The 27,114-nt window shown below is 40.2% G+C and overlaps 1 protein-coding gene across 3 annotated transcripts in view; it reads right to left on the bottom strand.

The window, feature by feature from the left end:
• Window positions 1-27,114, bottom strand: part of NOL10 (nucleolar protein 10) — a 91,517-nt gene that overhangs the window by 21,290 nt on the left and 43,113 nt on the right. For all 3 annotated transcript variants that reach the window (XM_068963314.1, XM_068963374.1, XM_068963255.1), the window contains 4 exons: window positions 13,176-13,302; window positions 9,298-9,377; window positions 9,004-9,102; window positions 7,871-7,960 (listed from right to left, as the gene is read on the bottom strand). In XM_068963314.1, coding sequence (XP_068819415.1) covers window positions 7,871-7,960; window positions 9,004-9,102; window positions 9,298-9,377; window positions 13,176-13,302 — 396 coding nt within the window. The remainder of the gene's footprint in view (window positions 1-7,870; window positions 7,961-9,003; window positions 9,103-9,297; window positions 9,378-13,175; window positions 13,303-27,114) is intronic.

Genomic DNA, 27,114 nt, shown 5'->3' on the forward strand with positions numbered 1-27,114 from the left:
CAGGGCTGATATCCTTTAGAATGGACTGGTTGGATCTCCTTGCAGTCCAAGGGACTCTCAAGAGTCTTCTCCAACACCACAGTTCAAAAGCATCAATTCTTTGGTGCTCAGCCTTCTTCACAGTCCAACTCTCACATCCATACATGACTACTGGAAAAACCATAGCCTTGACTAGACGGACCTTTGTTGGCAAAGTAATGTTTCTGCTTTTGAATATGCTATCTAGGTTGGTCATAACTTTCCGTCCAAGGAGTAAGCGTCTTTTAATTTCATGGCTGCAGTCACCATCTACAGTGATTTTGGAACCCCCCAAAATAAAGTCTGACACTGTTTCCACTGTTTCCCCATCTATTTCCCATGAAGTGATGGGACCAGATGCCATGATCTTAGTTTTCCGAATGTTGAGCTTTAAGCCAACTTTTTCACTCTCCTCTGACTAACCTTTACTAAAATTCTATGATATGCTTAGTTTTTAATATTTGAGACACACTGAAGGCTTCTCTATTATCATTTCCAAGACAGATTTAGAAACAAAAAGATAATGTCCTAGTTCTTGACCCCAAGGCACTCACTCACTCACAACTAGAGTAATAAACAAACCAGATTCTATGCTACAAGGCACTTTATGAAGGATGCTAAGCAGACATAAGTGCTCTAGGAGTAGAGGGGTAAAAAGTAATTCCAGAGACATCTCAGTGGGGAGGGGGAGGCAGGAGGGGTGCACATAGGGGAGGAGGCTTGAAAGAAGGGTACTTTTCAACAGATAGGAATTTGGGAAGAGCATTTCCAGTCTCCTGAGGAGTGGTGAGCAGTCTGATAATGCAAGGAGAGTGGCAAAATTTGAAAAAAAAAAAAAAATTTTTTTGATCAGGCCAGATTGTAAAAGATTTAATATGCCGTGACCTCACTCTGCAGGTAAGGGGAAATGACTAGGGAAAAAGAGGATAAGGAGGAGAAAGGTGACAAGCAGAAGAGTGAGTCAAGAATCGCAGAACAAAGAAAGCTGCTCTGTGATTCTGCAGCCGCATAGTACATGGTGGGCTACTGAGACAGAACTCAGACATGAGGAAGACAGGAGAGGCCACTTGAGGAAATGGGAACAGAGACAGGGCCTGAATCAGGGCAACTGGAATCCAAGGGTGAAGATACACTAGTAAGCTAGAATTGACAGATATCTCTATGGAGGAGATGGGAGGAGGAATACTGAAAAATGGTATTTAAAATTTTTTTTAAAATACTGTTAAAAATTTCTACCAAATGTCTAGTTAAAGTGACTAGAAAGTGGGGAATACCGTAAGTTAGGATCTATCCTTGGAGATGATCAGGAAAAAAAAGACAAAGGGTGGAATAAAGGGCAAGAAATTATGTACCCAAGAGACCCAGATGTCCCCCAGTGGCTCTAAGTACACCGTGATACATTCAGACAACACAGTATTATTTAGCGCTAAAAAGAATCAGGGTATCAAGTTACGAAAAGACAGAGAGAGACCCTTTCTATGCAAAAGAAGCCAATCTGAAAAAGGCTACAATCTCAACTAAATAACCCTGTAGAAAAGGTAAAGCAATGGACTCAGGCAGAAGCTCAGTGGGTGCTAGGGGTCAAGGAAAGGGATGAAAAGGTGGAGCTCAGAGGGTGTGGGGGAAGCGAAAATATGCTTACCTTCTAATAGTGGACATGTGTCTCTATACACGTGTCTCAAATCACAGCATGAACACCACCAAGGGTGAACCCTAATGTAAACTGTGGGCTTCAGGGGATTATCACATATTAATGTAGGTTCATCAGCTGTAACAAACATCCCCCTTTGGTGGAGGATATTAACAGCGAGGTGGGTCTGGACATAACACACGTGTGGGGGACAAGGGGGTATGTGGGAAATCTCTACACCTTCCTCTCACTTTTGCTGTGAAGGTAAAACTGTTATTAGAAAGTGTCTTTAGAAAAATCCAGTCAATGAGAGAAGTTAAACAGAGAAAAAACAAAATTATGTTCCATATAAGACTGGTTAACTCAGTGTATGCCTGGATTCTGATGGATGCCATCAGGTGTCTGAAAACCAGGCACCAGGGCTCAGGAGAAAAGAGAGGGCCACACTGGATACATTTTGGAGTTACCTGTAAACACAAGTCAGGTGATACTGCCCAAGACCAGAAGAAAAGCTATTTGCTAAGTATATATTTTCAGGTTTTATAGTTACACATTGTCAGGTTTTATATACTTAGATATAAAATGTAATCTATATGTATATAAAATGTATATTTAGATACAAAATGTATAACCTATACGTATGTGAAGTTGCTCAGTCATGTATGACTCTTTGTGATCCTACTGACTGTAGCCTACCAGGCACCTCCATCAATGGAATTTTCCAGGCAACAGTACTAGAGTGGGTTGCCACTTCCTTCTCCTGGGGATCTTCCCAATTCAGAGGTCAAACCCAGGTCTCCTGCATTGCAGGCAGACAGATGCTTTACTGTCTGAGCCACCAGGGAAGCCAATGTCCACGTTTATACATATGTAAATATACAAATCCCAAGGGAAATCTTTTCTTTCCCATCCTACTGTATTATCACATTTAATAAATAACAGAGAAACATGTTAAAAAAAAAGAGTAAGTTGGCTAGTATTCTCTTTTTTCCCTTAATTTAAAACAAGTTGCACTGCCCAAAGACAAGTATGCCTTGGATGAACAAATATAAAGTAAAAACTCTTATAACCAAGCTGTAAAAATACTTCCCCCACAGAGTTTTGCTAGTCTAATTGTTTGTCTTCACAGCTGTCTTTAAAAAAAAGTAGGATGAGACGGAGCTAGTGATGTGCTGCGGTAGTTTACGTACGTCTGGTTCGCAGCCTACCCTATACACGTGTGCATGTGTGCCAAACACGTGCCACTGGATCTGGGAAACATCGTAAGGTGCTGTCACACTGTAGCCCTGCCTCAGAGAAGGGTGTTCTGGGTAGATCTGAGTGGGGATGCTCATTATCCACACTGTGTCCCAACACAGCAACATACATGAGGAATACTCCACATTTAAAACAGATCAACACTTGCAATGCAATGGTATCTATGAAATTAAGGTAATGCCGACTTCTGAGTAAAGATGGTGGTTTGAACGGGAGCATCTCCTTCCAATCTCTGCTAAAACACCACTAAAACAATAGAAGAGGGGCTTTAAAAGAACACGAATCCCTAAGGATGAGGAGGCCAGGAAAGGAGATGGGAGCAATGAGGCTGCAGAAGCGAGAGAGGAGGGTCTAGCACCCGGCATCCCCAAGCGGAGGCCCTTCTGGAAGGGGACGCGCCCGGCAGGGGCTGCAGCACGCTGAGGACGCACCTGGCACCCAGGGAGGCAGGCGAGGGGGAGATGCCGCCTCACCCCACACCCCCACCCTCCTGCTGCAGCTCCCAGTCCTCGAAATGCTGGCAGCCAGGCCGTCACCCTCTGAGCAAGAGTCTGACCGGAAGAGAGAGGCTGAAAGACACTGAGGTTTGGTGCGTTCCCAAACAAACAGACTGGCCAGGTCAACACAGAGGACCGAGGTGCCCTGTCACACCTCAGGGCCTCTACTCAGCTTTTTATATCTTCCACTCTTTTAAATCTGGACCAAGGACTATGGACCACAGCAGGCAAAAACTATGCACAGTTTTTACCCAAGACTATTTCCCAGCACCTGAGTTCCTGGACTGAGAGGGCCCCAAGGTGGCCAGCACTGAGGGTGGATCTCTGGTGGAAGATGGCCCCCAGAATGGCCCCGGGCCGGTCCGAAGACTTACTCTTTCTCCTTCTTGCCTTAGTCTCACATTGGAGGAGAAAACCCTAAGGAACTTTCTGAGGAAAAGCCGCATGTTTAAGAGTGATTTGCTGTTGTTGCTATTGATAACTGTGGGTGTGAGGATCTCTTTACTACACCTTATACAGACTGCTGTCTGTCTGGGCTGGAAACAACACCCCTTCAGAAACCTGAAGGTCCTTATGATCCTGGGTCCATCACGGGCGTGAGGTGGAGTGAACCACCAAGATGCTGGCTGTGAACCAGGATCTGAAGGGGACCATTCCAGAACGGAGCTAAGCAGAGGAGGAGGAGATGTAAAGAGTATCTGCACGTCTGTAACAAAGTAAATGCTGAATAGTCATGTATGGATGTGAGAGCTGGACTATAAAGAAAGCTGAACGCCGAAGAATTGATGCTTTTGAACTGTGGTGTTCGAGAAGACTCTTTAGAGTCCCTTGGGCTGCAAGGAGATCCAACCAGTCCATCCTAAAGGAAATCAGTCCTGAATATTCACTGGAAGGACTGATGCTGAAGCTGAAACTCCAATACTCTGGCCACCTGATGTGAAGAACTGACTTATGCAGGAGGAGAAGGGGATGACAGAGGATGAGATGGTTGGATGGCCTCACTGACACGATGAACATGAGTTTGGGTAAACTCCGGGAGTTGGTTATAGACAGGGAAGCCTGTCTATATGTTATGTTTTAAAGCGTTTCAGTACCAATTAAAGATTGTGTGGTTTCTGTTGTTGTTGTTACAGTTCTGTACACAGAGTTTTGAAAACTAAGTATTTCTCCAAGGTTTGTTAGGAGTGTTGCCTGCCCGCCCATCCTTCTAGTCACCCTCTTCTTTCCCCTCTCCCATTTTCAGCTCCCCTGACACTCTTGCCTTTTTAGTTCATTATTTCGGTCTAAAACTCTGTCCCTTACTGCTGGCCTACGGTGCTACTTCTTGATTTTCAAATGTCAGGCATTGTCTTTTCTTTCTTTTCTTCTTTTTGTCATTAAAAATTTATTTAAGCAATAAACTTGATCACCTCACAATCCTTAAGGCTGGTAGGACACTTCTCCCACGGTCTCTGAACCACAGAACACACCTTGCCTATGGATGTCATGCATGACAGTACCTGGCTGGGCTGCTGCAGAATTCTAGAGAAGTACCTTTATACAAGATAATTTAAGGCAATGGTGAAAATTTGGCAGAAAAGGCCAATAGGCAAGAAATGGGACTCGTAAGAAAAGTGGCTTAGTTACAACGCACACCCTTATAGATCAAATGGATCACCATTTGCTTGCCTCTCCCAAAGTGCTTGTACCTACTGGGAGCTCAATATGTATTAGCTGAAAGAATAAATGAATTGATTCTTAATTAGAATTAACACCACCTCATTTCTAAGTTTGGATAAGGTCCAGATAATTGCTTCCTGACACTATGTGGTGAGTACTTGCCATTGCAGATCTAACATGAAGTGAATGGTAAACATCTTATTAGAATTTAATTATGTTATCAGTGGGAGCAATATCTGGGAACATATTTCATTGTCTGCCTCCATGAAATTTCAGCTGGAGTCAAAGCAGGCCATAACTGCACCATACTGACTTTTAAATCAGAAGTTACCAGAGCTATTAAGGCTCTTAAGGGTTTGAAAAGCTGAGTTCAAAGACAAGACTAGTGAAGTGCTGATGGATTTAACAGTTCTTTCAGGTATTCTTTACAATTATAATGAAGGACTTTTTTCTTAATTCAGAAACAGTTTTTAAGGTCTTTGTTTTTTGTTGTTTTATTTTTGGCCTCACCTTGCAGGATCTTAATATCCTGGGATGTAATCCAGGTGCCAGGAGTGAAAACACCAAGTCCTAACCACTGGACCACCAGGGAAGTTCCAAGGTCATTTGAATTAGATAAAAGTGTTAAACAACAAATTAGACAAGCTCTCTAACAACAGACTTTTTGTTGTTGCTGTTGTTTAGTATTTAGTAGCTAAGCGGTATCTGACTCTGCGATCCCATGGACTGCCGTCCGCCAAGCTGTTCTGTCCATGGGATTTCCCAGGCAAGAATACTAGAGTGGGTTGCCATTTCCTTCTCTGGGGGAATCTTCCTAAATTTAAGTATTTCTGGAAAGAAACTGAACTCTGATCATGAGACCTGACTTGGGTCAGCAAGCCACTGAAAAGTCAATGACAAACACCCCTTTCCAGCAGTATTCTAGAGTTCACACCACTACAAACACCATGCTTCCAGCTTCCAACAGCTGAAGGGAAATTGATGGAAGAAGAGAGGGATTTCTCAGGTTCTTCCTCTTTGCACTTGCAGTATGAACAGCACGTAGCTGGATGCTTCTTTATAGGATAACCCCATAAGTTGTTTTAAAGGCACAGACAACCATGACTTTCCCATGGACTCTGCAGGTCACTCTGCATGTTTTCAGCTCTTGGGGTTGTTGCTACCATCCTGCACCCCTGGGCACAGCAAACGCCAACTGTGTGCTCTGTCTCCTTCAGCCGTCTCTAACCTCAGCAAGAGTGTGAAGAAGGGGGGCAGAGAGAAACGGGGCTTCCCCCGCATCTTCATAATCATAAGACCTTTAAGAAAGGCTCCTGTACACTGTGTAAACCATGCTGCACAAAGTATCAAAATTAAACATTAATTTGTGTTGTATTCTTTGTAACACTGAATGTCATACAGACTCAGATGCATAAACTGTAGACAGGAAAGAAGACCTCGGCATAACCAGCTCCTCTCCCTTCCCACTGCAGCTTCCAGTGTGTAAATCCAAAGATCGTATCCGTGAAGCTTGGGGAATGACCTATAAAGCTGACAAGTTACCTCCCTAACCATCCTCGGGCTGGGTTAACAAGAAAATCACTGGAAGCATGCCAAAGAGAACGTCAAGGGAGCCGGAAGCACTCACATTTTGAACACTTAAGGCTCTACGCATACATGTGATACACTGATGAAATTAGGAAGGTACACAGCCACAAACACAATCACAGCACCGAGAAGGCCCCCCATCCCCACCACAGTCCTACTCTTCATCTTAGAGAAGAACAAGCTATGACCCAGTGAAGCTCAGGGGCACCCACAAGGACACAATTGGTGAGCAAGGGGGACCAGACATGAGACTCTTCAGTGGCAGCTCCCTGACACTCCTGAAGAGTGGTACAAAAATAAACACACGAAGAGCTCACTTGTCTCCATTCACTTACCTGGTTAAAAAACCAGGGAGAGAACAGAAAGAACAAACACTAACAAAACTCTCCGGACAGCTCGACACAGCTGGCCCAGATACAAAGTTTGGCCATCGACTCAGGCAGGTCCTGCAGGCTCTTAGGAGAGATGGGATCTTTACAACTCATTCCAGAGAAGAGTCCGGCCCACTTATCTGCCTGCCTGATCTAAGCCAATGGGGAAACAGCACGGAGAGGAACAAGGAAGCTCTCAATTCTCTGGGAAAATGAGAAAAAATCCGCCTCCTGTCTTGACACCACCAGCTGACCCTTACTTAGTTAACGACCGACCTTTGTCCATTTTACATCAGGGATGGAAGGTAGAGAGCAGTTATTCCTTAGAGTGCATGCGCCCAGTAATGCCAAGTCTAAACGAAAGCTGGTTATTTTTCAGTTATAAACAAACCTAGTCACTACAAAGAAAAACAATAAACAAACTAAACATTTAACAATAAAAGGGTTATTTAAAATACATCCACAGGATAAAATATGCAGCTCTCAAAATATTTATAAAGATTGTTTAGTAAAATGGGAAGCCACGTGTGTTACTTTACAGACCCAAGATATATATATTTATATATATATACAGTAGTATCCTATTACAGTTTACAATTTTAAGATAAATAAGACAGGAAGGAAATTCACTAAACTACTAATGATGGCTTTCTCTGGAGAGAAGTACATGAGTGACTTTCTTCTTTATATTCTTATCTGTTTTACAAACTTTCCATACTGAGCATATACTATCTAATAAGCAGAGGGAACAAGGAAAACTAAACATATTTTCAAAGTAAAAGGATACGATTTACTATCAAGAAAACAGAGAAATAACTTATCAAGATTTTCTTTGCCTTATAAAATCTTACCTTAACTTTCTTTTTCCAGGTAGATTTTTGTTTCTCCTCCTCTTCCTCAATTAATTTAAGTGCCAGCTCTTTGTTAACTTTTGGCAATTTCTAGTGGAGGAGAAAAAAAAAAAAAAAGTTGTACTGCAATACCTACAATTGAGCTTTGAAGGTTAAAGCAAAGAGTAGGGACAAAGGGACTCCACGTCCTACACTGCCCTGGCCAATATACACACACATATTCACTGCTTTTACCTAACAATCTGGAAAAAGGACAAGCTTGCTACTAGTCTCTGCACTGAAAGTGTGTGCGTGCGTTTTACAAAATGTCCAGTTAGAAACGATCATATCCCTCGGTGGTTGATCTCGATCAGGCCGGGAAGGCAGGAGGAGATGGGGTTTCCGCTTCCCCTCTGCTGGCTGCAGGGCTGGTATCATGCGTCAATAGTTCTGTCTCCTGGCAGCAATGACGTGGCTCCAGTAGAGCAAGAGAGTCCAGTCTGTGGCTTCCCCACACTCCCAGGAACAGCCTCGTCCTGCCTCAAGGGCCCCACCACCAGCTGTCAGCCCTCCTCCGAGGTCCGAGTCTCTAGGCCCGCCTGTCTCCTACTGTCCGGTCCTGGCAAGTTAGCTGCTCCCTGTAGCCACCGCCTCCTTTATGAGTACCGCAGTGTTTTTGCCTCTTCACCTCTCTAATAACCGGGTAACAATTCTTTTACATTAAATTCTCTCTGATAATAGAACTAGAGTGGCCTGATTCCTGTCTGGGCCCTGGCATAGTCTGATGACCATTTCCCATGATCCAAGCAGCTAGCCTAAGACATTCCCACGTGTCACCAAGAAATGGGGATTAGCAAAGCCCCAGCACTCCAAAGTCTAAAAACACCTGTTTGAAAACAGCATCATATTTTCTTGGTAGGACCGACAGGATCGGCTCACCTGGCATTACTTGCCACAACACCGTTACCTTTACCATAAGGATGAAACTAGAGCATCCACCCTCACGACAAATAAAACATGTCAAGAATATTAGTGAATGACATAAACTAAGAATGGGAAAAGAAAGAAATGGATGGAAAGCTTCTCCGAATAATAAACAAAATAAAAACAAAGAGCCTTTCTCTAGTAGCTTCGATGCTGACTCTAACATTTACCTTTAACTGCACTCTTTGTGCTCGTGTTTCTTCTATCTTCTGCCGGATCTTATCTTTCCTATATTCTTCATAAGCAAATGGATTTACCATCAATTTCACCTTTTTGAAGAAGAAGAAAATGAAACAGAAGAGAACTATATTTAGCAGCATGTCTCATATACAGCATGAATATTATGCCAAAGTATAGATATTTTACAAATCTTAAGTATGTTTTATAAAAATATACATAAGTAGAGAAGAAATGGCCACAAAGTGATTGTCAGTCACTTTAAATAACTGTAGCTTTGTACTTACCTTGTGGTAGAGCCTTATATCCATGAAAAATCCATGCATATATGCCCGAAGAAAAGGTGATCCAATGAGATGTGTGAGCCCTGGGGGAAGTTAACCAGAAGAGGGCAGATCTTTATGAAATCTTGATTACAATTCAGCAGTTTTTCATGGACTACAATTTGATTATAATTTCAATTCTAAGTAAAAATTTAAGGATTAGAACCACTAATCTTCTTTAACAACTGCAAAGAAAATTTTAATCTACTTCAGCAACATTACCTTACTTATTTTTAATGTAACATTGTACTAAGCATAAAAATGATGGAAAGGTATTCATAAGCTGTAACAGACTAGTAAAGAAGGGCTCCCTATACTATTGGTTCTCAGGTATTTTTCATTCCATCAAAGTGAAGTCACTCAGTCGTGTCACTCTTTGCAACCCTGTGGACTATAGCCTACCAGGCTCCTCCGTCCATGGGATTCTCCAGGCAAGAGTCCTGGAGTGGGTTGCCATTTCCTTCTCCAGGGGATCTTCCCAACCTAGGGATCAAACCAGGTCTCCTGCATTGCAGGCAGACACTTTACCCTCTGAGCCACCAGGGAAGCCCTTTATTCCATAAGCCAGTTTTAAATCTAAAAATAATACTGAGATTCAACACTAGGTTGTCAACTTTCATATTGCCAAGCAAGAACAGGACCGGGATAGGGGCGGGAGTGAGGGAGATGGCCCGTAATTTCCAAAAACAAAAGAAAAACTGTGTCACAACAATAATGTAGAAAAGGTATATGTTCCCCCAAAACAGAATAACTGGCAAACGTCTACCAACACATGTACTATTATACACGCATACTGCATTAAGGATGAATGAAAAGTCCAATGCCGATGAGTGTCTAGCAGCCCTGCTTTAAAGAGTTTCTTTCACAGGGTTCCCAAGATTTAGTAGATTTCATTTACAATTAGTGGTGCTGGGGGTCACATAAGGATGCCCTGCCTATGTCACAGAAATTATTAACTGCAAATATTTACACAGAGAAAGGTTACAAGAATATTCACCTTCAGAATAAGATCACCTATGAAATAATTCACATGAACAGCAGCTTTAGTTGGTATAATACTAAGTGACTAAGGATCCAAGGAAAGCGTTACCCTGATTTTCAAATTTTAGAAATAAACAACCCTCCAGGGCTACAAATAATGTCTAGGTAAAAATCACATAGGTGTACAAAACTTAAATACAACAACATCAAAAGGCAAACCTAAATTTAGGATAATTTCATAAGGTAATTATAAGTCTTGGTCAGAAAAATACTTTCCTAGAATGTTAGGTCAATAAAACTCCATTGTTTGAATTTGCACAGTGGAAACTTAAAAGGGCAGTGGGGCGGGCTGAACCTTAATGAAATGTCCAAATGCACAACAATCTGCATTGAGGTACCTGCACATGTGTTTTTATAACTTTTAATTTCCTCTATTAAGTATATAGAACTATTTATGGCCCAGAATTATTCCCATTCCAAGTTAGGTCATGAATAAAATCCAGCAGGAAGTTTTTCATATTAAAACAATTCTAAGGAGAGATCTGGCATCAGGTTTTCTCATCCTTAGCTCCAGAGAACACTAGCCCCAACATATCTTGGAGGAAGATGAGGTTCTGTGACTAAGTAAGTTTCCTCCCTCCTGGCAATTTACAGTGTATAATGACATTAAAGGCTGAAAGTCCACAGTAGAGAAACTGATTTAACTTGGTTAAACTGAACATTTCTCAAACTCATTTGTCACAAATCTCTTAAAATGATAGGTAACATTATGGATTGTTTAAATACTGTACTGAGTAATTTTCAGGCATGATAGGATTCATTCTCTAAGCAACTCGATGGGTAGGTGTCATTGTTATTATTTTATAGATGAGGAAACCAAGGCACAATGTAGTTAAGTAAACTGGTTAAGTCACAGAGCTATTACGTGGTAGAGGTCGGGTGTGAACCCATGTCAGCCTCTCTAAAGCCTGTATTAGCCACTATGCTGCCCACCTAGCAATTCTTACAGAAGCAGGGGGCCACACAACACATTCTGGGAAATGGCATGGCACAGGACCTGCTAAAGGCCACAGCTAGGAAATGACAGAACTTAGCAAGTTTTCAAATGCTATAATCTTAACAAACAAGAGAAGTCAGTTACATGGCCTTATTTTTACTTTAACATAAGCTACTTATTCGATAAATGCTTTATACTGATGGTAAAATCTATTGAAAAATATAACCAGTGGCTAATTTATATTAAAAGATAATAATCGACATGAAGATGATTTCTAGTATAATTTATTTTGTTGATTATTATATCTATTTGCATAGTCTTAAAAATAGGCAGTGTGGGGACTTCCCTGATGGCCCAGTGGCTAAGACTCCATGCTCCCAATGCAGGGGACCCAGATTTGAACCCTGGTTGGGGAACAAGATCCCACATGCTGCAACTAAGAGTTCACATGCCACCAACTAAAGATGCTGTGTGCTGCAACTAAGACTTTGTGCAGCGAAATAAATACATAAAAAAATAAGCATCTGAAGAAAAAAGTTGGCAGCATGAATGTACATATTTAAACCTTTATAACTGCCTTCCTCACCCAAAATAAACATAGTCAAGAGACTGAAAAAGCACCCAAAATATACTAAACAAAGTAGTTTTTAAAAATTCACAAAATAAAAATGTCTTTTTATTCTCCAGTGTAAGAATGTAGGTGAGTGTCACACATCCATACTGTAAAAATTACACTGGAGATATTTAAGAAGGCATTTCCACAGAAAGATCTATTTTACCTTATTTCATCCGTAAGTCACTTTTCTAAAGGCTAAACACAACTCTTTTCTTTTTAAACACATTAAAATTTAAGGAATTATTTTGGTGGTAGCTGGCAGAAAATAATTTTGCCTGAATTAACTGTACTAAAGATATAGTTTAAATATAAAGTTTAAGACTCTTGTCTAATCTGTTACGTGATTCTATTTTCTTTTAACAGCTATTGTATATCTCTTTGTTCTAAAGACAACTAAGCTGCCTAGGCTTGTGAAGAATGGATCCTGTTTTCCTATTCTCAATAACTTGCTATGCACGCTTTTCCCAAGAGAGCAAGATTAACAAAACCTACTCTCATCCTGCAAACTAGTGCTAGTCAACTAAGACAAATATGTTCTTCAGGGTGTCAGTATGGCTGAGGCTAGTTAAGAGCAAAGACTCTAGGTTTAAATTATAACCCTCACATTTACCACCACTGAAGCCTTTGGGAAGTTACTTTAATCTTTCCATGCTTCAGTTTCTTTACCTATAAAATGAAATCATAATAATATCCACTCCACAGGTGTGAGGATTAAATAAAATGTATATAAAACATTCAGAATACTGCCTGGGCACATGAAAGCCGTATTTTAACGTTGGCCATCATTAAGAAGCATTTTTGGTTTGTATTCTTTAAACCCAAATAACAGTTAAGGTTCTACATATTTGAGGATTCAACCCATGGTTTCTAAGTTGTGGATTAGATCTATTAATAAGCAAACCTACAAAAGAGACAAAAATCATTTACGTGCAGTCTCTGAGATTTCTCACAATCTTATTATATTCAAATAGTACTTGAAAGAAAGTCACTGCTTCCTGGACTGGTATTTTCCTATACACGGGTGGTAGGCTAAAAAAACTGTTCCTCACTTAACATACAAAAACACTCAGTAGATTGAACTCATCTGGATCTTCTAAGCAGACACTATCCGCACTATGTTTAATACCTGATTCGTCAGAAAGAGAAGATCTGCAACATCAGATAAATGTGACTCCATCACTTCTGATGTTCAAAATTCAAAACAAGTAGAAATAATTTTATAAACATTTCACCGTAATTTTCTTTTACCTAAATTTTCAAGGTCTTTCTTGGTGACAAATTTGTAATCATCATAAACTGTGCTTTCTGGGTTCTCTTCTAATTCTTCTGTCAAGTTGTCCAAGAAGGAGCACCACCTGGGAGCAGGACCCAAAACCTGCCGGGTTGACAGAAAGTTATCAAGTGTATACCCTCATCATATCAACTAAGAGCCAGTTATTTTACAACCAGCTTCCATAAATATACTTTTAAAATCCTTGATTCCATCAGAAGTACTGAGAAATAACTGCAAAATGCATCATCAAGTCTATAATGGAAAAGAATAAACAAAGTAGGAAGAAGCTTAGGCTTACAGGGGAAAAAAAATCTCAGTCTGGGATACAATGATATTAATGAATATTCCTACATGAGAACTATGAAAAATAAATAATAACTCAGGTACTAAGAATAACATCCATCTATATAGTTCCACCACCTCTCTCATTCAAAACATAAATAGAATTTACAAAGGCATACACTTGGCATAGCAGATTTTTTAAGTTTGTCATGCACGACAAACAAAAGTCTAAACAAAAGGAGAATCACCCTTTCTTTAGAGTTTTCAACTAATGACTTGATAATTACATTCTATCTTATATGGTCCATTTCATGTAGTTGATGAAAAAATTAAAATTCTGTGTATAGAATTCTTCAGATTTAACCTAAAAGGGGTGGCCAAGATCCACAATTAGTCCCAACGAAAGGCTGAGAAACAAAGGATTAAAGAGAATGTATAACCAAGTAATAAAATATGGATACTTCAATTTGTAACCCAATTACTTCCATAAAATAATGACTGTTTTTCACTTTTTTGCCCTTGATACAACTCTTTCCCACCAGATGCCACTGAGGTCAACATTTATTCCAAAGGAAATAACACTCAGCAGGAAAGCCAACCTCATGGTAGAGGCTTTCAGAAGAGAGAACTCTGGGCTCCTACAAAATGGAGAAATGGATCTATCCGCCTGTGTATTCTGTAACCAATTAAACAAAGAACAAAACTCATAGTGGAAATTATTAAATCTAGCTTAAACTTTTTAGAGAAAGGAAGGCAGGAGGAAGAGAGTTACATCAAAGAAAAATGGCCCCTAATATCCTCTTCAACCAAAAAGAAAAAAGAAAAAAGCAGATGTTAGATATAGCCATACTAATTTAGTTTTATTATTTTGCCTGATTAGAAAGAGAGTGATCCCACCACTCCTGCCAAAGGCTATGGGGCTCATGAACAAGAAAAACAACTCTTAATGACCATTAAAAAGTACCACTGAGAATTTTCTTACTAGCATAATCTATATAATTCTTAAAAACAGAAGGAAAGGTCTTGATACACTAAGTTGTTTGACTAACCATAAAAGACAAATCTTGAAGAAATTCAAGGCATTAAAAAAAAAATCAACGTAGACCACTTTAAAGAAACTGTTCTGATATTAAGCAATTTTAGGACAGTCACTTGAAGTCAACAAATACTGATATTAATTACTACTAGATATAAAACACTGTGCTAAACCAAAGTCCCCGACCATGGTCTTACCCCCCAAGGAGTTAAAAAACCTAACTGGAGCAGATAGCGTGTATGTGTGTGCACACGCATGCACATGCACACACACTCAGCTGCTTAAAGCAATGGACTGAGATTGCACTGAGTCCCTGTGGAAGACAAGTGAGGGCCAGATGAAACAGGCTGGGTTGGGATAAGCATATCTGAAAGGACTTCCGGCTGCAATGAACATGTGAGCAAGCTAGGAAAACCACAGGGCATCTTCTGAGAGTGAGAGTTTAGGCACCGGAGCTACAAAGGAATCTGCTTTCCATCAGTCACAAAGCTGCAAAAGTGCAGCTCTACCACGTGCTGCTGTATGACCCAGGACAGCAGCCTTCTCTTTCAGAGAGGAACAAGGTGTATTCACTATTAGCACTTTTCCTGGACGTTAAGATCCAAGATAGGTTCTTACAGGAGGGTCCAAACTTCACCTGTTTTAAGTGCTTAATTTCCAGTACCTAGAATATTGCCTGCCAAGTAGCAGGTGTTAAGGGTTTCATAAATAAATCGATTCTTACATAAAACACATATGAATGCATTTAAGATTTCCAAACAAGACTTAAAAGGTCTTGTCTGGCAAAAGTATTTTTTAAATTGTCTAGGACCTCACAATAGTTTCACATTTAAACCTTATATCAGTCATAAACATGGGGTTCAAAGACAATGAAAAGATACTACTCTGTGTTTACTGACTATTCCTGGGGAAAGAGATGGAGTATCAAAATATCAGACCAGATCTGACTTACTTTCACGTGGTTCTTTTTTATTATGTTTCTTGATTGTTGTCTGGATTCTAATGGAATTGTTGCAGATTGCCTCTCTAGGGACAAGTCTGGCTAGGTAAATAATCTCTGCCATCAAATTCACGACCATCAAATTTTACAGGAGGAAATAGTTCCATCAAAAACAAGAAAGTCTAACGGGCTCATTTTATTAATCACGTTTCCCTACTTCCTACTCAGAGAAAAAAACATCAAAATGATGATAACAAAGTTGAAATTACTGATTTAGCTGGCATTAACTAGAGGTTTTATCCACATTAGAGCTTTCCGCAAAGGTCTACCCCCCAGTAAGTTGCAAAAACAGTGGTTGGCTTAACCAACAAAGAGAGTTTAACCACATCATGCACAGCTCTGATGTATCTGTAACGACCACAGTATTAATTCATGTGTAAAATTTCCTCACCATCTTTACTCATAAAATGTTAATCCTTCAACTAAGATTTTAAAATAAATTAACTTATTCTTAAAATTCAGGCTTCACAACTTGAAGAAAACATCTTTTTTTTTTTTAAACAACCGACATACTATTACTACTATCTCAAAAGTTTCTAGGTTTTCTGTAGTATCATTATATTGTTACATTCTCTGCTGCAGTCAAAACAGATTATTCTTTGATGATCTACATTTTTATGCAACTAAGAGTTTTGTTTCAGAAACCTGGTGAAGATTCTTCTATTTTAAACTTCAGTGATCTATGATATTCCACTGTTTATTCATAAAGAATTTTCTAAAGTACAGGTTAGTAAAAGTACAGAATTGGAAACTGACTCAACAAACTGCTATAAAGGATACTGAGGCGTTTCTCAGCAATTTTAATGACAACCAATTTAAACAGAAATACCTGTCCTCCAAAAGAGAGAATCTTTATCGGTGTGCTATGGGACGCCCTTGACTCAAATGCAGCCAAGTATCTGCTTGCTCTAATCCATTTGGGGAAAAGAACCAATTTGAAGGTACATGAAAATACATGCCACATGCCCAAGATTATTTGTCTGCATGATTACAAGCTACCTGTAAGAGGTTAAGCATATATGCCTAGTTTAAAACCTCAAAATTCTCGTATATTCTGGTAACGGACAAAAATGATAAAGAGTGGGGAGGAAAGACAATGAATATTCAAATTCTCAGAGAGTTGACAGAAAATGGTATCCCTTCCCTTCTTCTTTTTAAAAACCAATGTGCCACACCTAAAGCTGGGTTAAGGCAGAACTAAGTATTGAGGATTACTGGATGGATGGTTTTAATAGATCGAGGGTGATTAACAATTATTGACATTATTAGAGACAAAGAACCAACTGTACTAACTCAATATAGATGACAGTCTTTTCCATTTACTTATAACAATACCGAGAGTATTTCCTACTATTAATCTAAAAGTCACTGACAATATAGAATAGCAATTAAATATGAAATTGTTATCTTGAGTTTTAAACTAATTATCTAAAAAACAATTTAAAAAGCTTTAGTAACCAAGAAAACTCTTAATTACCCCATTTAGTAGAACTATATCAGCATATAATAAATAACTTCCTTCTTTTTTCACAGTAACCCTGAATCAAAATGGGAAATTAACTGTATGTAAAATACCCAAGTGGTCTAATACATCTACCAGTTAAAGTTTCCCCCAACTAGAATTTTAACCCATATCTAATGCGGACTCTGTTACTCCCACTGTAAGGCCAATATTCTTTATTAGAAACTGCTGGGGCCAAAAAGCATCTGAAACGCAGAACCTTAGGCATTTTCCGAAAGGTAACACAGTATGTATACTGCATTTACGTAAAGTCTTCAGTGGTGTATGGGTCAGTGGTCCATAACTAAACATATTAAAAGTTTTCTGAGGCAAAATCCATACATCTTCATGCTAGTGATCTGGATAAACAGACTATGAAGAGTCTTGCCATTACATGTCAGATTTGAGTCCTAATGAAGCATTTCTGATTTTGCCGCCAATAAGTTATGATAAAACAAAACAAAACAAAAAAACAACTAAGGGCTTTCTGGACTTCAGAAGGGCAGATCAGAGATGATGGAGTATACTGTACTGTAAATATCATTAACCACTATTAATGATGACAATTTTTCTAAATGGAAAGCCTCTACCTTCAGAAGGGGAATGGGATTTTGCCAACTAAGACGACCAACCCTGCGTACATAAACTCAAAGGCAAACTTCTTTTCAAACCTTCCCTCCATTATAAGCTGAATGACACCACTAGCACCAGCATGTATTTTCAAATTCTGACAGCTGGGGATTACTAATAACCGATCATAAATAAGCCTAAGACAAGAGAAGACAGCTGGGTGAGCCAAGGGAGTGACCATGAATTTGAGCATGTAATTGCATTTGCAACATAATGAGCTGCCTAATTGCATATTCAAGTTTACATGCATTTGCGTGAGTAATTATGAGTCATTTAAAGGTACCTGACTTGTAGTGCTTTGTTCTCATTCCTAAAAATCAGATTAGCAAAAGAGCGATTTAATTTTAACATTTAAAAATATTTATTTTAAAAAGGAGAAAAATTATTATCCACCATGGTTTCAATTTTCATTCCGTTTTTAAAAAGTAGTTTAGACACTGAAATAAAATGATAATAAAATAAAATAATTGTTTAGTTGCTAAGTCGTGTCCGACTACAACCCCATGGACTATAGCCTGCCAGGCTCCTCTGTCCATGGGATTTCTCAGGCAAGAACACTGGAGTGGGTTGCCATTTCCTTCTCCAGGGCATGTTCCCCACTCAAGGACTGAACCCGCGTCTCCTGCATTGGCAGGCAGATTCTTTACCCCTGGGCCACCAGGGAAGCTCGATCATAAAATAAGGCCAGGTGAAAAGGAAAAAGTAAGATCACTTATGCCACCCTACCACCATCAGCCGACAAACATTTTAGTGGCACACTAATTATATATTATATCCTCTCCCTCCCAAGCCTAGTTAAAATGACAGTAAATCAACATAAAAGATAATAACCTGCAAGGACAAAAAGAACAAGAGAAGAAAATACAGTGGTTAACAGATTTAACACAGCATAAATTACAGAGGTAATAACAAGGAGGAGACTAGATTTATTCCTTAGAGTCCTTGAGACCCAGCACTCCCAGGCTCCATGTATCTGGGAAGACAGGCCTGAACAGAGGGGAGATGACGGAGTTGATGAAGCCCCTTAAGAAACCAGAGGACCGTTCCCTGGAGAGAGTGAAGGAAAGCTGCTCCATGTGCGTGGATACCCGGTGGTGGTGACTTGAGCTGTAAGGCTGGAATTGACAAACTAACTGGCAGCCTACACATCAGAGTACGTGGCCCTCCACCCCGTTTCCAACCCAGGAGCCACAGGCGTGCTGCTGGGCTTCCATCCCTGCCAGCTGAAACCCCCAGCACTCCTGGTGAGAAACTGGGGGATTCTCTATAGAAAACTAAAGATCCCCAAAGAGAGCCTTCCCAATGTTGCTATCTGGGAATTCTCCAATACAGGCACAGACCTCATTTTATTGCACTTTGCTGATACTATGTTCTTTAGAAATTGAAGGTGTGTGACAACCCTGCATTGTCAGATGACGATTAGCAAGCTGTTGATCCCTGGGATCAAGAAGATCCCCTGGAGAAGGAAATGACAACTCACTCCAGTATTCTTGCCTGGGAAATTACACGAACAGAGAAGCCTGGCAAGGCTACAGTCCGTGGTGGTCACAAAGAGTCAGACACGACTTAGCAACTAAGTAGGAGTGTGTGTGCTCAGTTGCTTTCTAGGCATCTCATGGACTGTAGCCTTGCCAGGCTCCTCTGTCCACGGGATTTCCTGGGCAATAATATTGGAATGGGTTGCCATTTCCTTCTCAAGGGGATTCTTCCTGACTCTGGGATCAAACCCTATCTCTGGCATTGGCAGGTGGATTCTTTACCGCTGAGCCACCAGGAAAGCCCCCCTCCTTTTTTAGCAATAAAACATTTTAAAATTAAGAAATGTACATTTTTTAGACAGAATGCTCTTGCACACAATATAGCATAATGTAAACATAACTTTTATATGCACTGAAAACTAAACGCATATATCCACTGGAGATCTACTGACTTTGAGCTTGGTGATATTCAGAACATGCAAGCTTAGTGAACACCAAATAGTCCTGCTAAATTGAGGAAAAGGGCTTAAAAGAATTACTCTCAAGTGAACCATGGCCAATTCGAGAGAGCAAAAATCTTATTCAAAACCATGACATTCCTTCATAAACCAAATGTCTTCAAGTTCTCTTTTAAGTATTCAAAGCTGTACTATATTTAACCTAAGTATTTCTAATTTGAGTTAGAATGAAAAACTGTTCATTTTTGCTTTTTCCAAAAATTACAAATAGTCATTAAATAGTACGAAAAAGTCCTCAGCTTCCATCTTCCTTCAAAGCTCAAGAAAAAAGGAAGAATCTTAACATGGTCCTTTTCCGAAGTCCACTGTTAAATGGGGCAAACGTGCTCTCGTAGGGTCTCCTCCTCATTCTCTCCTAGAGAGTCTGACTGTGGCTCTGCAGCAAGTATCACTGGATGTTTATCATGTTCCACGCAGTTTCCTCAAGTTCACACCCAGAGTCCACAGCTCCAAAGACTCCAAGCAATGTTAAAATCTTCTGCTTCCAGTCTTTTCCGGTCCCAATTTCCTAACTATGCTAAAAATGCTCAACCTTGACGGCTATGTCTGCACATAAGAATACATGCAACAGCCCCATGGGTGCTAAAGGCACTCGGCCAATTTAATCATTTGAGAATGTATTTATCTTTTTGATCACACACCTGGTAACACCCACTCTCCAAGATCTTGTTTTGTCATTTTATTCCTGCCAGGAGTTACACAGATGGTTTTAGTGTGCTATCCTGGTTACCACATCAGCAGTTTCCTGGTTCTATCCTACTTCCTTACAGGCAAAGGAATTTATTAAAAATTTTTCAGCATATTCTGATGCCTTCTAATTCTAAAGTCCATGTAAAATCTAAGGGTATCCTGAAGAAACTTGGCAGAGACATAGGAAGAGTAAAATGTTTTAAAATTAAGGTTACACTCCTCAACACTGCTATTTTTTTTAGGGGGGGAGTCCAAAAAATATTTTGCCCCAATATTTAGCAGTTAATATTTATCTACAAGGTACCATTCGGAACTAGGAAATCCTGAAGAATGCACTTTAAATTCAAGCAAAAGAAGATTTTCCATATATTCCCAAAGAAAGCCAAAGTAGAGCATTATACTGACAGAGCAAAAGAGGGTAAAAGAACCCAAGTTCAAGTCATAATTGAATAAAATGTATTCAACTATAATGCACTTCAGTAATTTTCTACAACCCAGGTGAAAAGTCTATTTCAGATTTTAAATATGCATGTTCCCCACTATGATGATAGACAGGATTCCTACACATGACAATATAATGGCCCTACTAGGATATACAGGCTTCCCTGGTGGCTCAGACGGTAAAGCGTCTGCCTACAATGTGGGAGACCCGGGTTCGATCCCTGGGTCGGGAAGATCCTCTGGAGGAGGAAATGGCAACCCACTCCAGTACTCTTGCCTGGAAAATCCCATGGACGGAAGAGCCTGGTAGGCTACATCTATGGGGTCGCAAAGAGTCGGACACGACTGAGGGACTTCACTTTCTTTCTTCTTTCACTAGGATATACGGTATGTGTGTGTATGTACAAGGTTGTGGGAAGGATGTAGTATGTATGTTGTATTAATCTTTTCTTAGTGAAGTCTTAGGATAGATTTCAAAAACCTGACATAAATCTAATCATTTTCAAAAAGAGAAGCACTTTACAAGGAAAAGCATACATATAATGACATCTTCAAACTCAGAATGAAAGGAAAGCTATGTCGTTTGATGGGGGAAGTGATGAAAGGGAAAAGATCACCTCCTGTAGCAGAACCAAAAACTGGACTCCAAAAATCAGACTCCATGGTAACCAAGGCAAAAAGTGACGTATAATAAGGTAGAGGGACACTATTTACTTGAAAAAGAAGCGTACTGATATATCTGGAAAGAGAAGCTCTCTTTTAGAACTAAACTTGAGAACCATTTCATAGATCTCTCTCTAAGGAACTCTAACTGGACAGTATTTCTTTAAAACACGTTTACGAAAGAAACTTCATATGACTGTTAAACATCAAAGAAGCATTAAACTGTTATTTATGAAGGTCCAAGTAACATGATCCAAGCAAACAGCTTGATGACCTAACTTGACTCTGTGTTGTCCAATACAGTAGCCACTAGCTACATGTGGCTACTCAGACTTAACTAAGATGGAATAAAATGTAAAATTCAGTTCCTTAGGCACTGCAGAGTACATCAAGAGAAATGCTGGGCTGAATGAAGCACAAGCTAGAATCAAGATTGCTGGGAAAATATCAATAACCTCAGATATGCAGATGACACCACCCTTATGGCAGAAAGTGAAGAGGAACTAAAAAGCCTCTTGATGAAAGTGAAAGAGGAGAGTGAAAAAGTTGGCTTAAAGCTCAACATTCAAAAAACTAAGATCATGGCATCTGGTCCCATCACTTCATGGGAAATAGATGGGGAAACAGTGTCAGACTTTATTTTGGGGGGCTCCAAAATCACTGCAGATGGTGACTGCAGCCATGAAATTAAAAGACACTTACTCCTTGGAAGAAAAGTTATGACCAGCCTAGAGAGCATATTCAAAAGCAGAGACATTACTTTGCCGACTAAGGTCTGTCTAGTCAAGGCTATGGTTTTTCCAGTGGTCATGTATGGATGTGAGAGTTGGATTGTGAAGAAAGCTAAGCGCCTAAAAATTGATGTGTTTGAACTGTGGTGTTGGAGAAGACTCTTGAGAGTCCCTTGGACTGCAAGGAGATCCAACCAGTTGATTCTAAAGGAGATCGGTCCTGGATGTTCTTTGGAAGGAAAACTCCAGTAATCTGGCCACCTCATGCGAAGAGTTGACTCACTGGAAAAGACTCTGATGCTGGGAGGGATTGGGGGCAGGAGAAGGGGATGACAGAGGATGAGATGGCTAGATGGCATCACCAACTCAATGGACTTAAGTTTGGGTGAACTCCGGGAGTTGGTGATGGACGGGGAGGCCTGGCGTGCTGCGATTCATGGGGTCGCAAAGAGTCGGACACGACTGAGCAACTGAACTGAACTGAACTGAGGCACACTGAGCGCATTTCAAATGCTCAATAATCACACATGGCTATTTGCTGCCATGTTGGACAGAGCACATCTTGGAACGTTTCCATTAGAGAAAGTTTTCTGAACAGCACTGGTTTAGAGAACTCAAAGAAATGAGTGGTGAATACCCATTAATAGGAAAGTAGGCAAATAAATTATGACATACCTATATAATGAAATATTGTGGAGCTATTAAAAAGAATGGGTTTACTTTACATTTATCTGATCTGATCAGAATAATGTTGATATACCTTTACAGGACAAAAATCTCTCTCAGAACAGTATGCATCATGAGATCCCAATTCTGCAAAATCACACGCTAGTGTGTGGGCAGGGTTTGCAGGACAGGTATGGAGGGAAAGAGAATGTACACCATCTTGTTAACAACGCTAGCGGGAGTAGCAGTTATGAAGGACTTCTTCGGTTCATACATTTCATTTTTTTTTAAATAAAGCATCTTTCCTAAAGTAAAACAATGTTCCCAAAGGCAGAGAGGCACACATACAAATGGAGTTACCAACTGATCAGCAAGCCATACAACATCAAACTGAAACATCAATTGTTTCAGATGATCTTTACGAAGAAGCAGGGGTCCAGCCTGTAATTCAGAATCGAGGCCCTTAGTGAACTTAGTATATTTGTGATATTGACTGAGAAGAGACCTTTACGAAAGACAAAAGCTCTTTTTTTCTCTCCAGAAAATTCAAGAACTTAACTCACTCACAACTTTCGTTTTGAGAAATATCAACAATCTCAGAAATGCAGATGATACCACTCTAATGGCAGAAACCAAAGGAGTACTAAAAAGAGCCTTCTTGATGAAGGTGAAAAGGGAGAGTGAAAAAGCTGGGTTAAAACTCAATATTCAAAAAACTAAGATCATGGGCATCCAGTCCCATCACTTCATGGCTAATAGATGAGGAAACAATGGAAACAGTGGCAATTTTTATTTTCTTGGACTCTAAAATCACCGTGGACAGTGACAGCAGCCATGAAATTAAAAGACACTTGCTCCTTGGAAGGAAAGCTATGAAAAGCCTAGCCAGTGTATTAAAAAGCAGAAATATCACTTTGCTGACAAAGATCCATACAGTCAAAGCTACGGTTTTTCTAGTAGTCATGTACGGATGTTGTTGGACGATTAAGAAGGCTGAGTGCCATAGAAATGATGCTTTCGAATTGTGGTGCTGGAGAAGACTCTTGACAGTCCCTTGAACTGCAAGAAGATCCAACCAGTAAATCCTAAACCTATGGTTTTTCCAGTAGCCATGAACAGATGTGAGAGTTAGACCATTAAGAAGGCTGAGTGTCTAAGAATTGATGCTTTTTAACTGGAGAATACTCTTGAGAGTCCCTTGGACTGCAAGGACATCAAACCAGTCAATCCTAAAGGAAATCAACCCTGAATATTCATTGGAAAGACTGATGCTGATGCTCCAATACTTTGGCCACTTGATGCAAAGAACTAACTCATTGGAAAAGACCTTGATGCTGGGAAAGATTGAGGGCAGGAGAAGAAGGGGGCAACAGAGGACGAGATGGCTGGATGGCATCACCAACGCAATGGATATGAATCTGAGCAAACTGCAGGTGACGGTGAAAGAGAGGGAAGCCTAGCGTGCTGCAGTTCATGAGGCTGCAAAAAGTCAGAGATGACTTAGCTACTGAACAACCACCTAATGATCACCAAGCCCTAAGGATGTATTACCTCCTTATTGTCTCTTCTGTGTCTTCCTTCACCACCCATTGCCAGTATCTCAGAGGGAGCTCACAGAACTTTTCCTGATCAATTACAATCCTAACTCCTGCTTCCCTGGTGGCTCAGACGGTAAAGAATCTGCCTGCAATCCAGGAGACCCGGTTTGATCCCTGGGTCAGGAAGATCCCCTGGAGAGCTGCAGTCCATGGGGTCAAAAAGAGTTAGACAGGACTGAGCAACTAACAGGCACAACCCCTGCTTCAAAGTCACCCTTTCCTACAGGCAGAATAATCTTATCCCCATATCTGATCTCACACCCCTGAATAAAACCCATTAAAATCATGCCACTCCACTTTAAACCAAAACCAAAAACACTGTGCAAAAGGTTTGGATATAGGCCTTTTTATCTCTCCAGTTTTACTTATCTCTTGCCCCTCCCTATCCCTGGAAAACCTAAGCTCCTTCCCAGTGCACTGAACAGATCTGAGGCTCTAATTTCAATCCCTGTGTGCAGAAAGCTCTCTCTTTCTACCTCTTCACTGGTTAATTCCTACACATCCTTCAGGATTCAGTACAGGGACTTCCCTGGTGGTCCGGTGGTTAAGAATCTGCTGTGCAATGCAGGAAGTCATGGGATCTTGGCTCCCCAACCAAAGAATGAACCTGGGCCCTTGGCAGTGAAAGCATGGAGTCCTAACCACTGGACCACCAGGGAATTCCCTCCATTTAGTAATTGTGGCCACGTGATGTGAAGAGCCTACTCACTGGAAAAGACCCTGCTGCTGGGAGACTGAAGCAGGAGAAGAGGGTGGCAGAGGATGAGATGATTGGATGGCATCACTGATTCATGCACATGAGTTTGAGCAAACTCCAGAAGATAATGAAAGACAAGGAAGCCTGGCGTGCTGCAGCCCTTGAGGTCGCAAAGACACGACTGAGTGACTGAACAGCAACAACAACAATTTTCACAACTACCTTCTAGAGCAATTTAAACTGCTAATAACACAAGTCAATCCCACAATCATCACCCAAAAGGGCATGGGGGAAAAGCAGATGACACTGAAGCAAGGAGACGAATAGACGGAGGCTCATTATATCCATCTTTACTCTTATGCATATTTGAGATATTTACATAATAAAATTTTTTAAATGAAGTGTCAAATACGCATTCCTTCAAATCAGCACATGTTCAGTGAGGGCCCACGAAGTATTGGACATGGTTCTAGTCACCAGGGATACAGCAGAAAGTAAAACACACAAAAGTCATGCCCTGAGCGTGCTGACATCCAGGCACATGTGCACTGGAAGACACACTTCCCTGGAATTTGAGAGGACACCATATTAAAGTAAAAGAAAGTCCAAGTCTTAGAACTTTCTTTTTGTTTTCTGAATTAGCCTGGCCTTTTAAAAGAACTTAATCCAAATTTCTTACCTATTTGTATAACTTGTCTATTTTTAAGCTTAAAAAAGAAAAAACCAAACACAACAACTCCACAGTAGGTAATACGCATATTAGTCAAAGAAAGTGCCAGAGGATTCAGACCATCAGGCAAAAACTAAAAACTGACCCCTGGCTGTAAGCACTACCTTCTACCAGCACCCTCTAGGCGACCATACCAACAGGCCCCTGGAGTACCAGAGTGATTCCCATCTCTCTTTTGCCCGAAACAAGAATGGTAAAGAGATGAACCTGGTGAGCACCAAGACAAAAGGAATCACCAGAGCTGGAAAGACATGATCTTTGGTCAATATTTGATTCAAAACTAAAAACCAGCATCTGAATAGGAAGCTTTCAAGCACACAGGCGTGCCAGATGTGCAACCGTTTTAGCAAAAACAAGTATCATATAAAAACATATTAACAGAATCAAGTTAATGCTATACGTGCGTCAAATATTTCCATATGGAAATTACGTTCATTTTTACCTTGCCGGAACTGAAATTAACTTTTGAAAATGTGACAGGATGTTCAGAAAATTACTTCCTGAGTGTTACACATTAATGCTCTCTGTGCGTCTGCTATTCTGGTGACCCAATAAAATGTGATGGGAAATGGAGAGGATTTCCTTTGTTGAGAAAAATGCCAAAGATACAGTTACTGCCTGAAAGTGTTTAGATTAAAATAGGAAGTCCACATTTCCCCCTTGTAAAGACACAAACAACTTGTTTGTATTAGAACAGATGCTTTATTAGCCACCTGACACTCATGCCTTACTTCCCATTTCACAATTTTGAACATATAACTGAAAGATTACAAATAGAACACGACACCTTATAAAGCAATTTCATGCATAAGAGAAAATTCAGTTACAAGAGATCTGCTGTGAGGTTGGGTAAGTTAGAAAATAAGCTCACTCTGCTTTTCATCCCTCTCTTTTTCTGTTAATTAGAAAAAGTAATGAAAATACATGGAGCTTGTAATTAACTGCCACTAACCTGCTGTTCTGCCTATAAGTGCCTCACGTATTTTTCTCCATAAAATTAGGTCTATCACCTTCCATAAGATGTCTTATCCCGCAGATCTTTCCTATGGGATTGGCTTTATCTTTTAAATGCTTTTCTTAGAGAACAAAATTAAATGTATGTTCCATCTACATTATCATGAATCAAGACATCTAAAAAATACCCATCTCTGAACTCAGAGTTGAACTCAATTTAAAATGAATCAGGTTTTTCATTCATATTTGTCTTCTCTTTCCTTTTCCACTGCTTCCTGTATTCTGATAGCTCTTTCCAC

This window comes from Capricornis sumatraensis, chromosome 1 (assembly GCF_032405125.1).
Source record: "Capricornis sumatraensis isolate serow.1 chromosome 1, serow.2, whole genome shotgun sequence".
NCBI classification, from domain to species: Eukaryota; Metazoa; Chordata; class Mammalia; order Artiodactyla; family Bovidae; genus Capricornis; species Capricornis sumatraensis.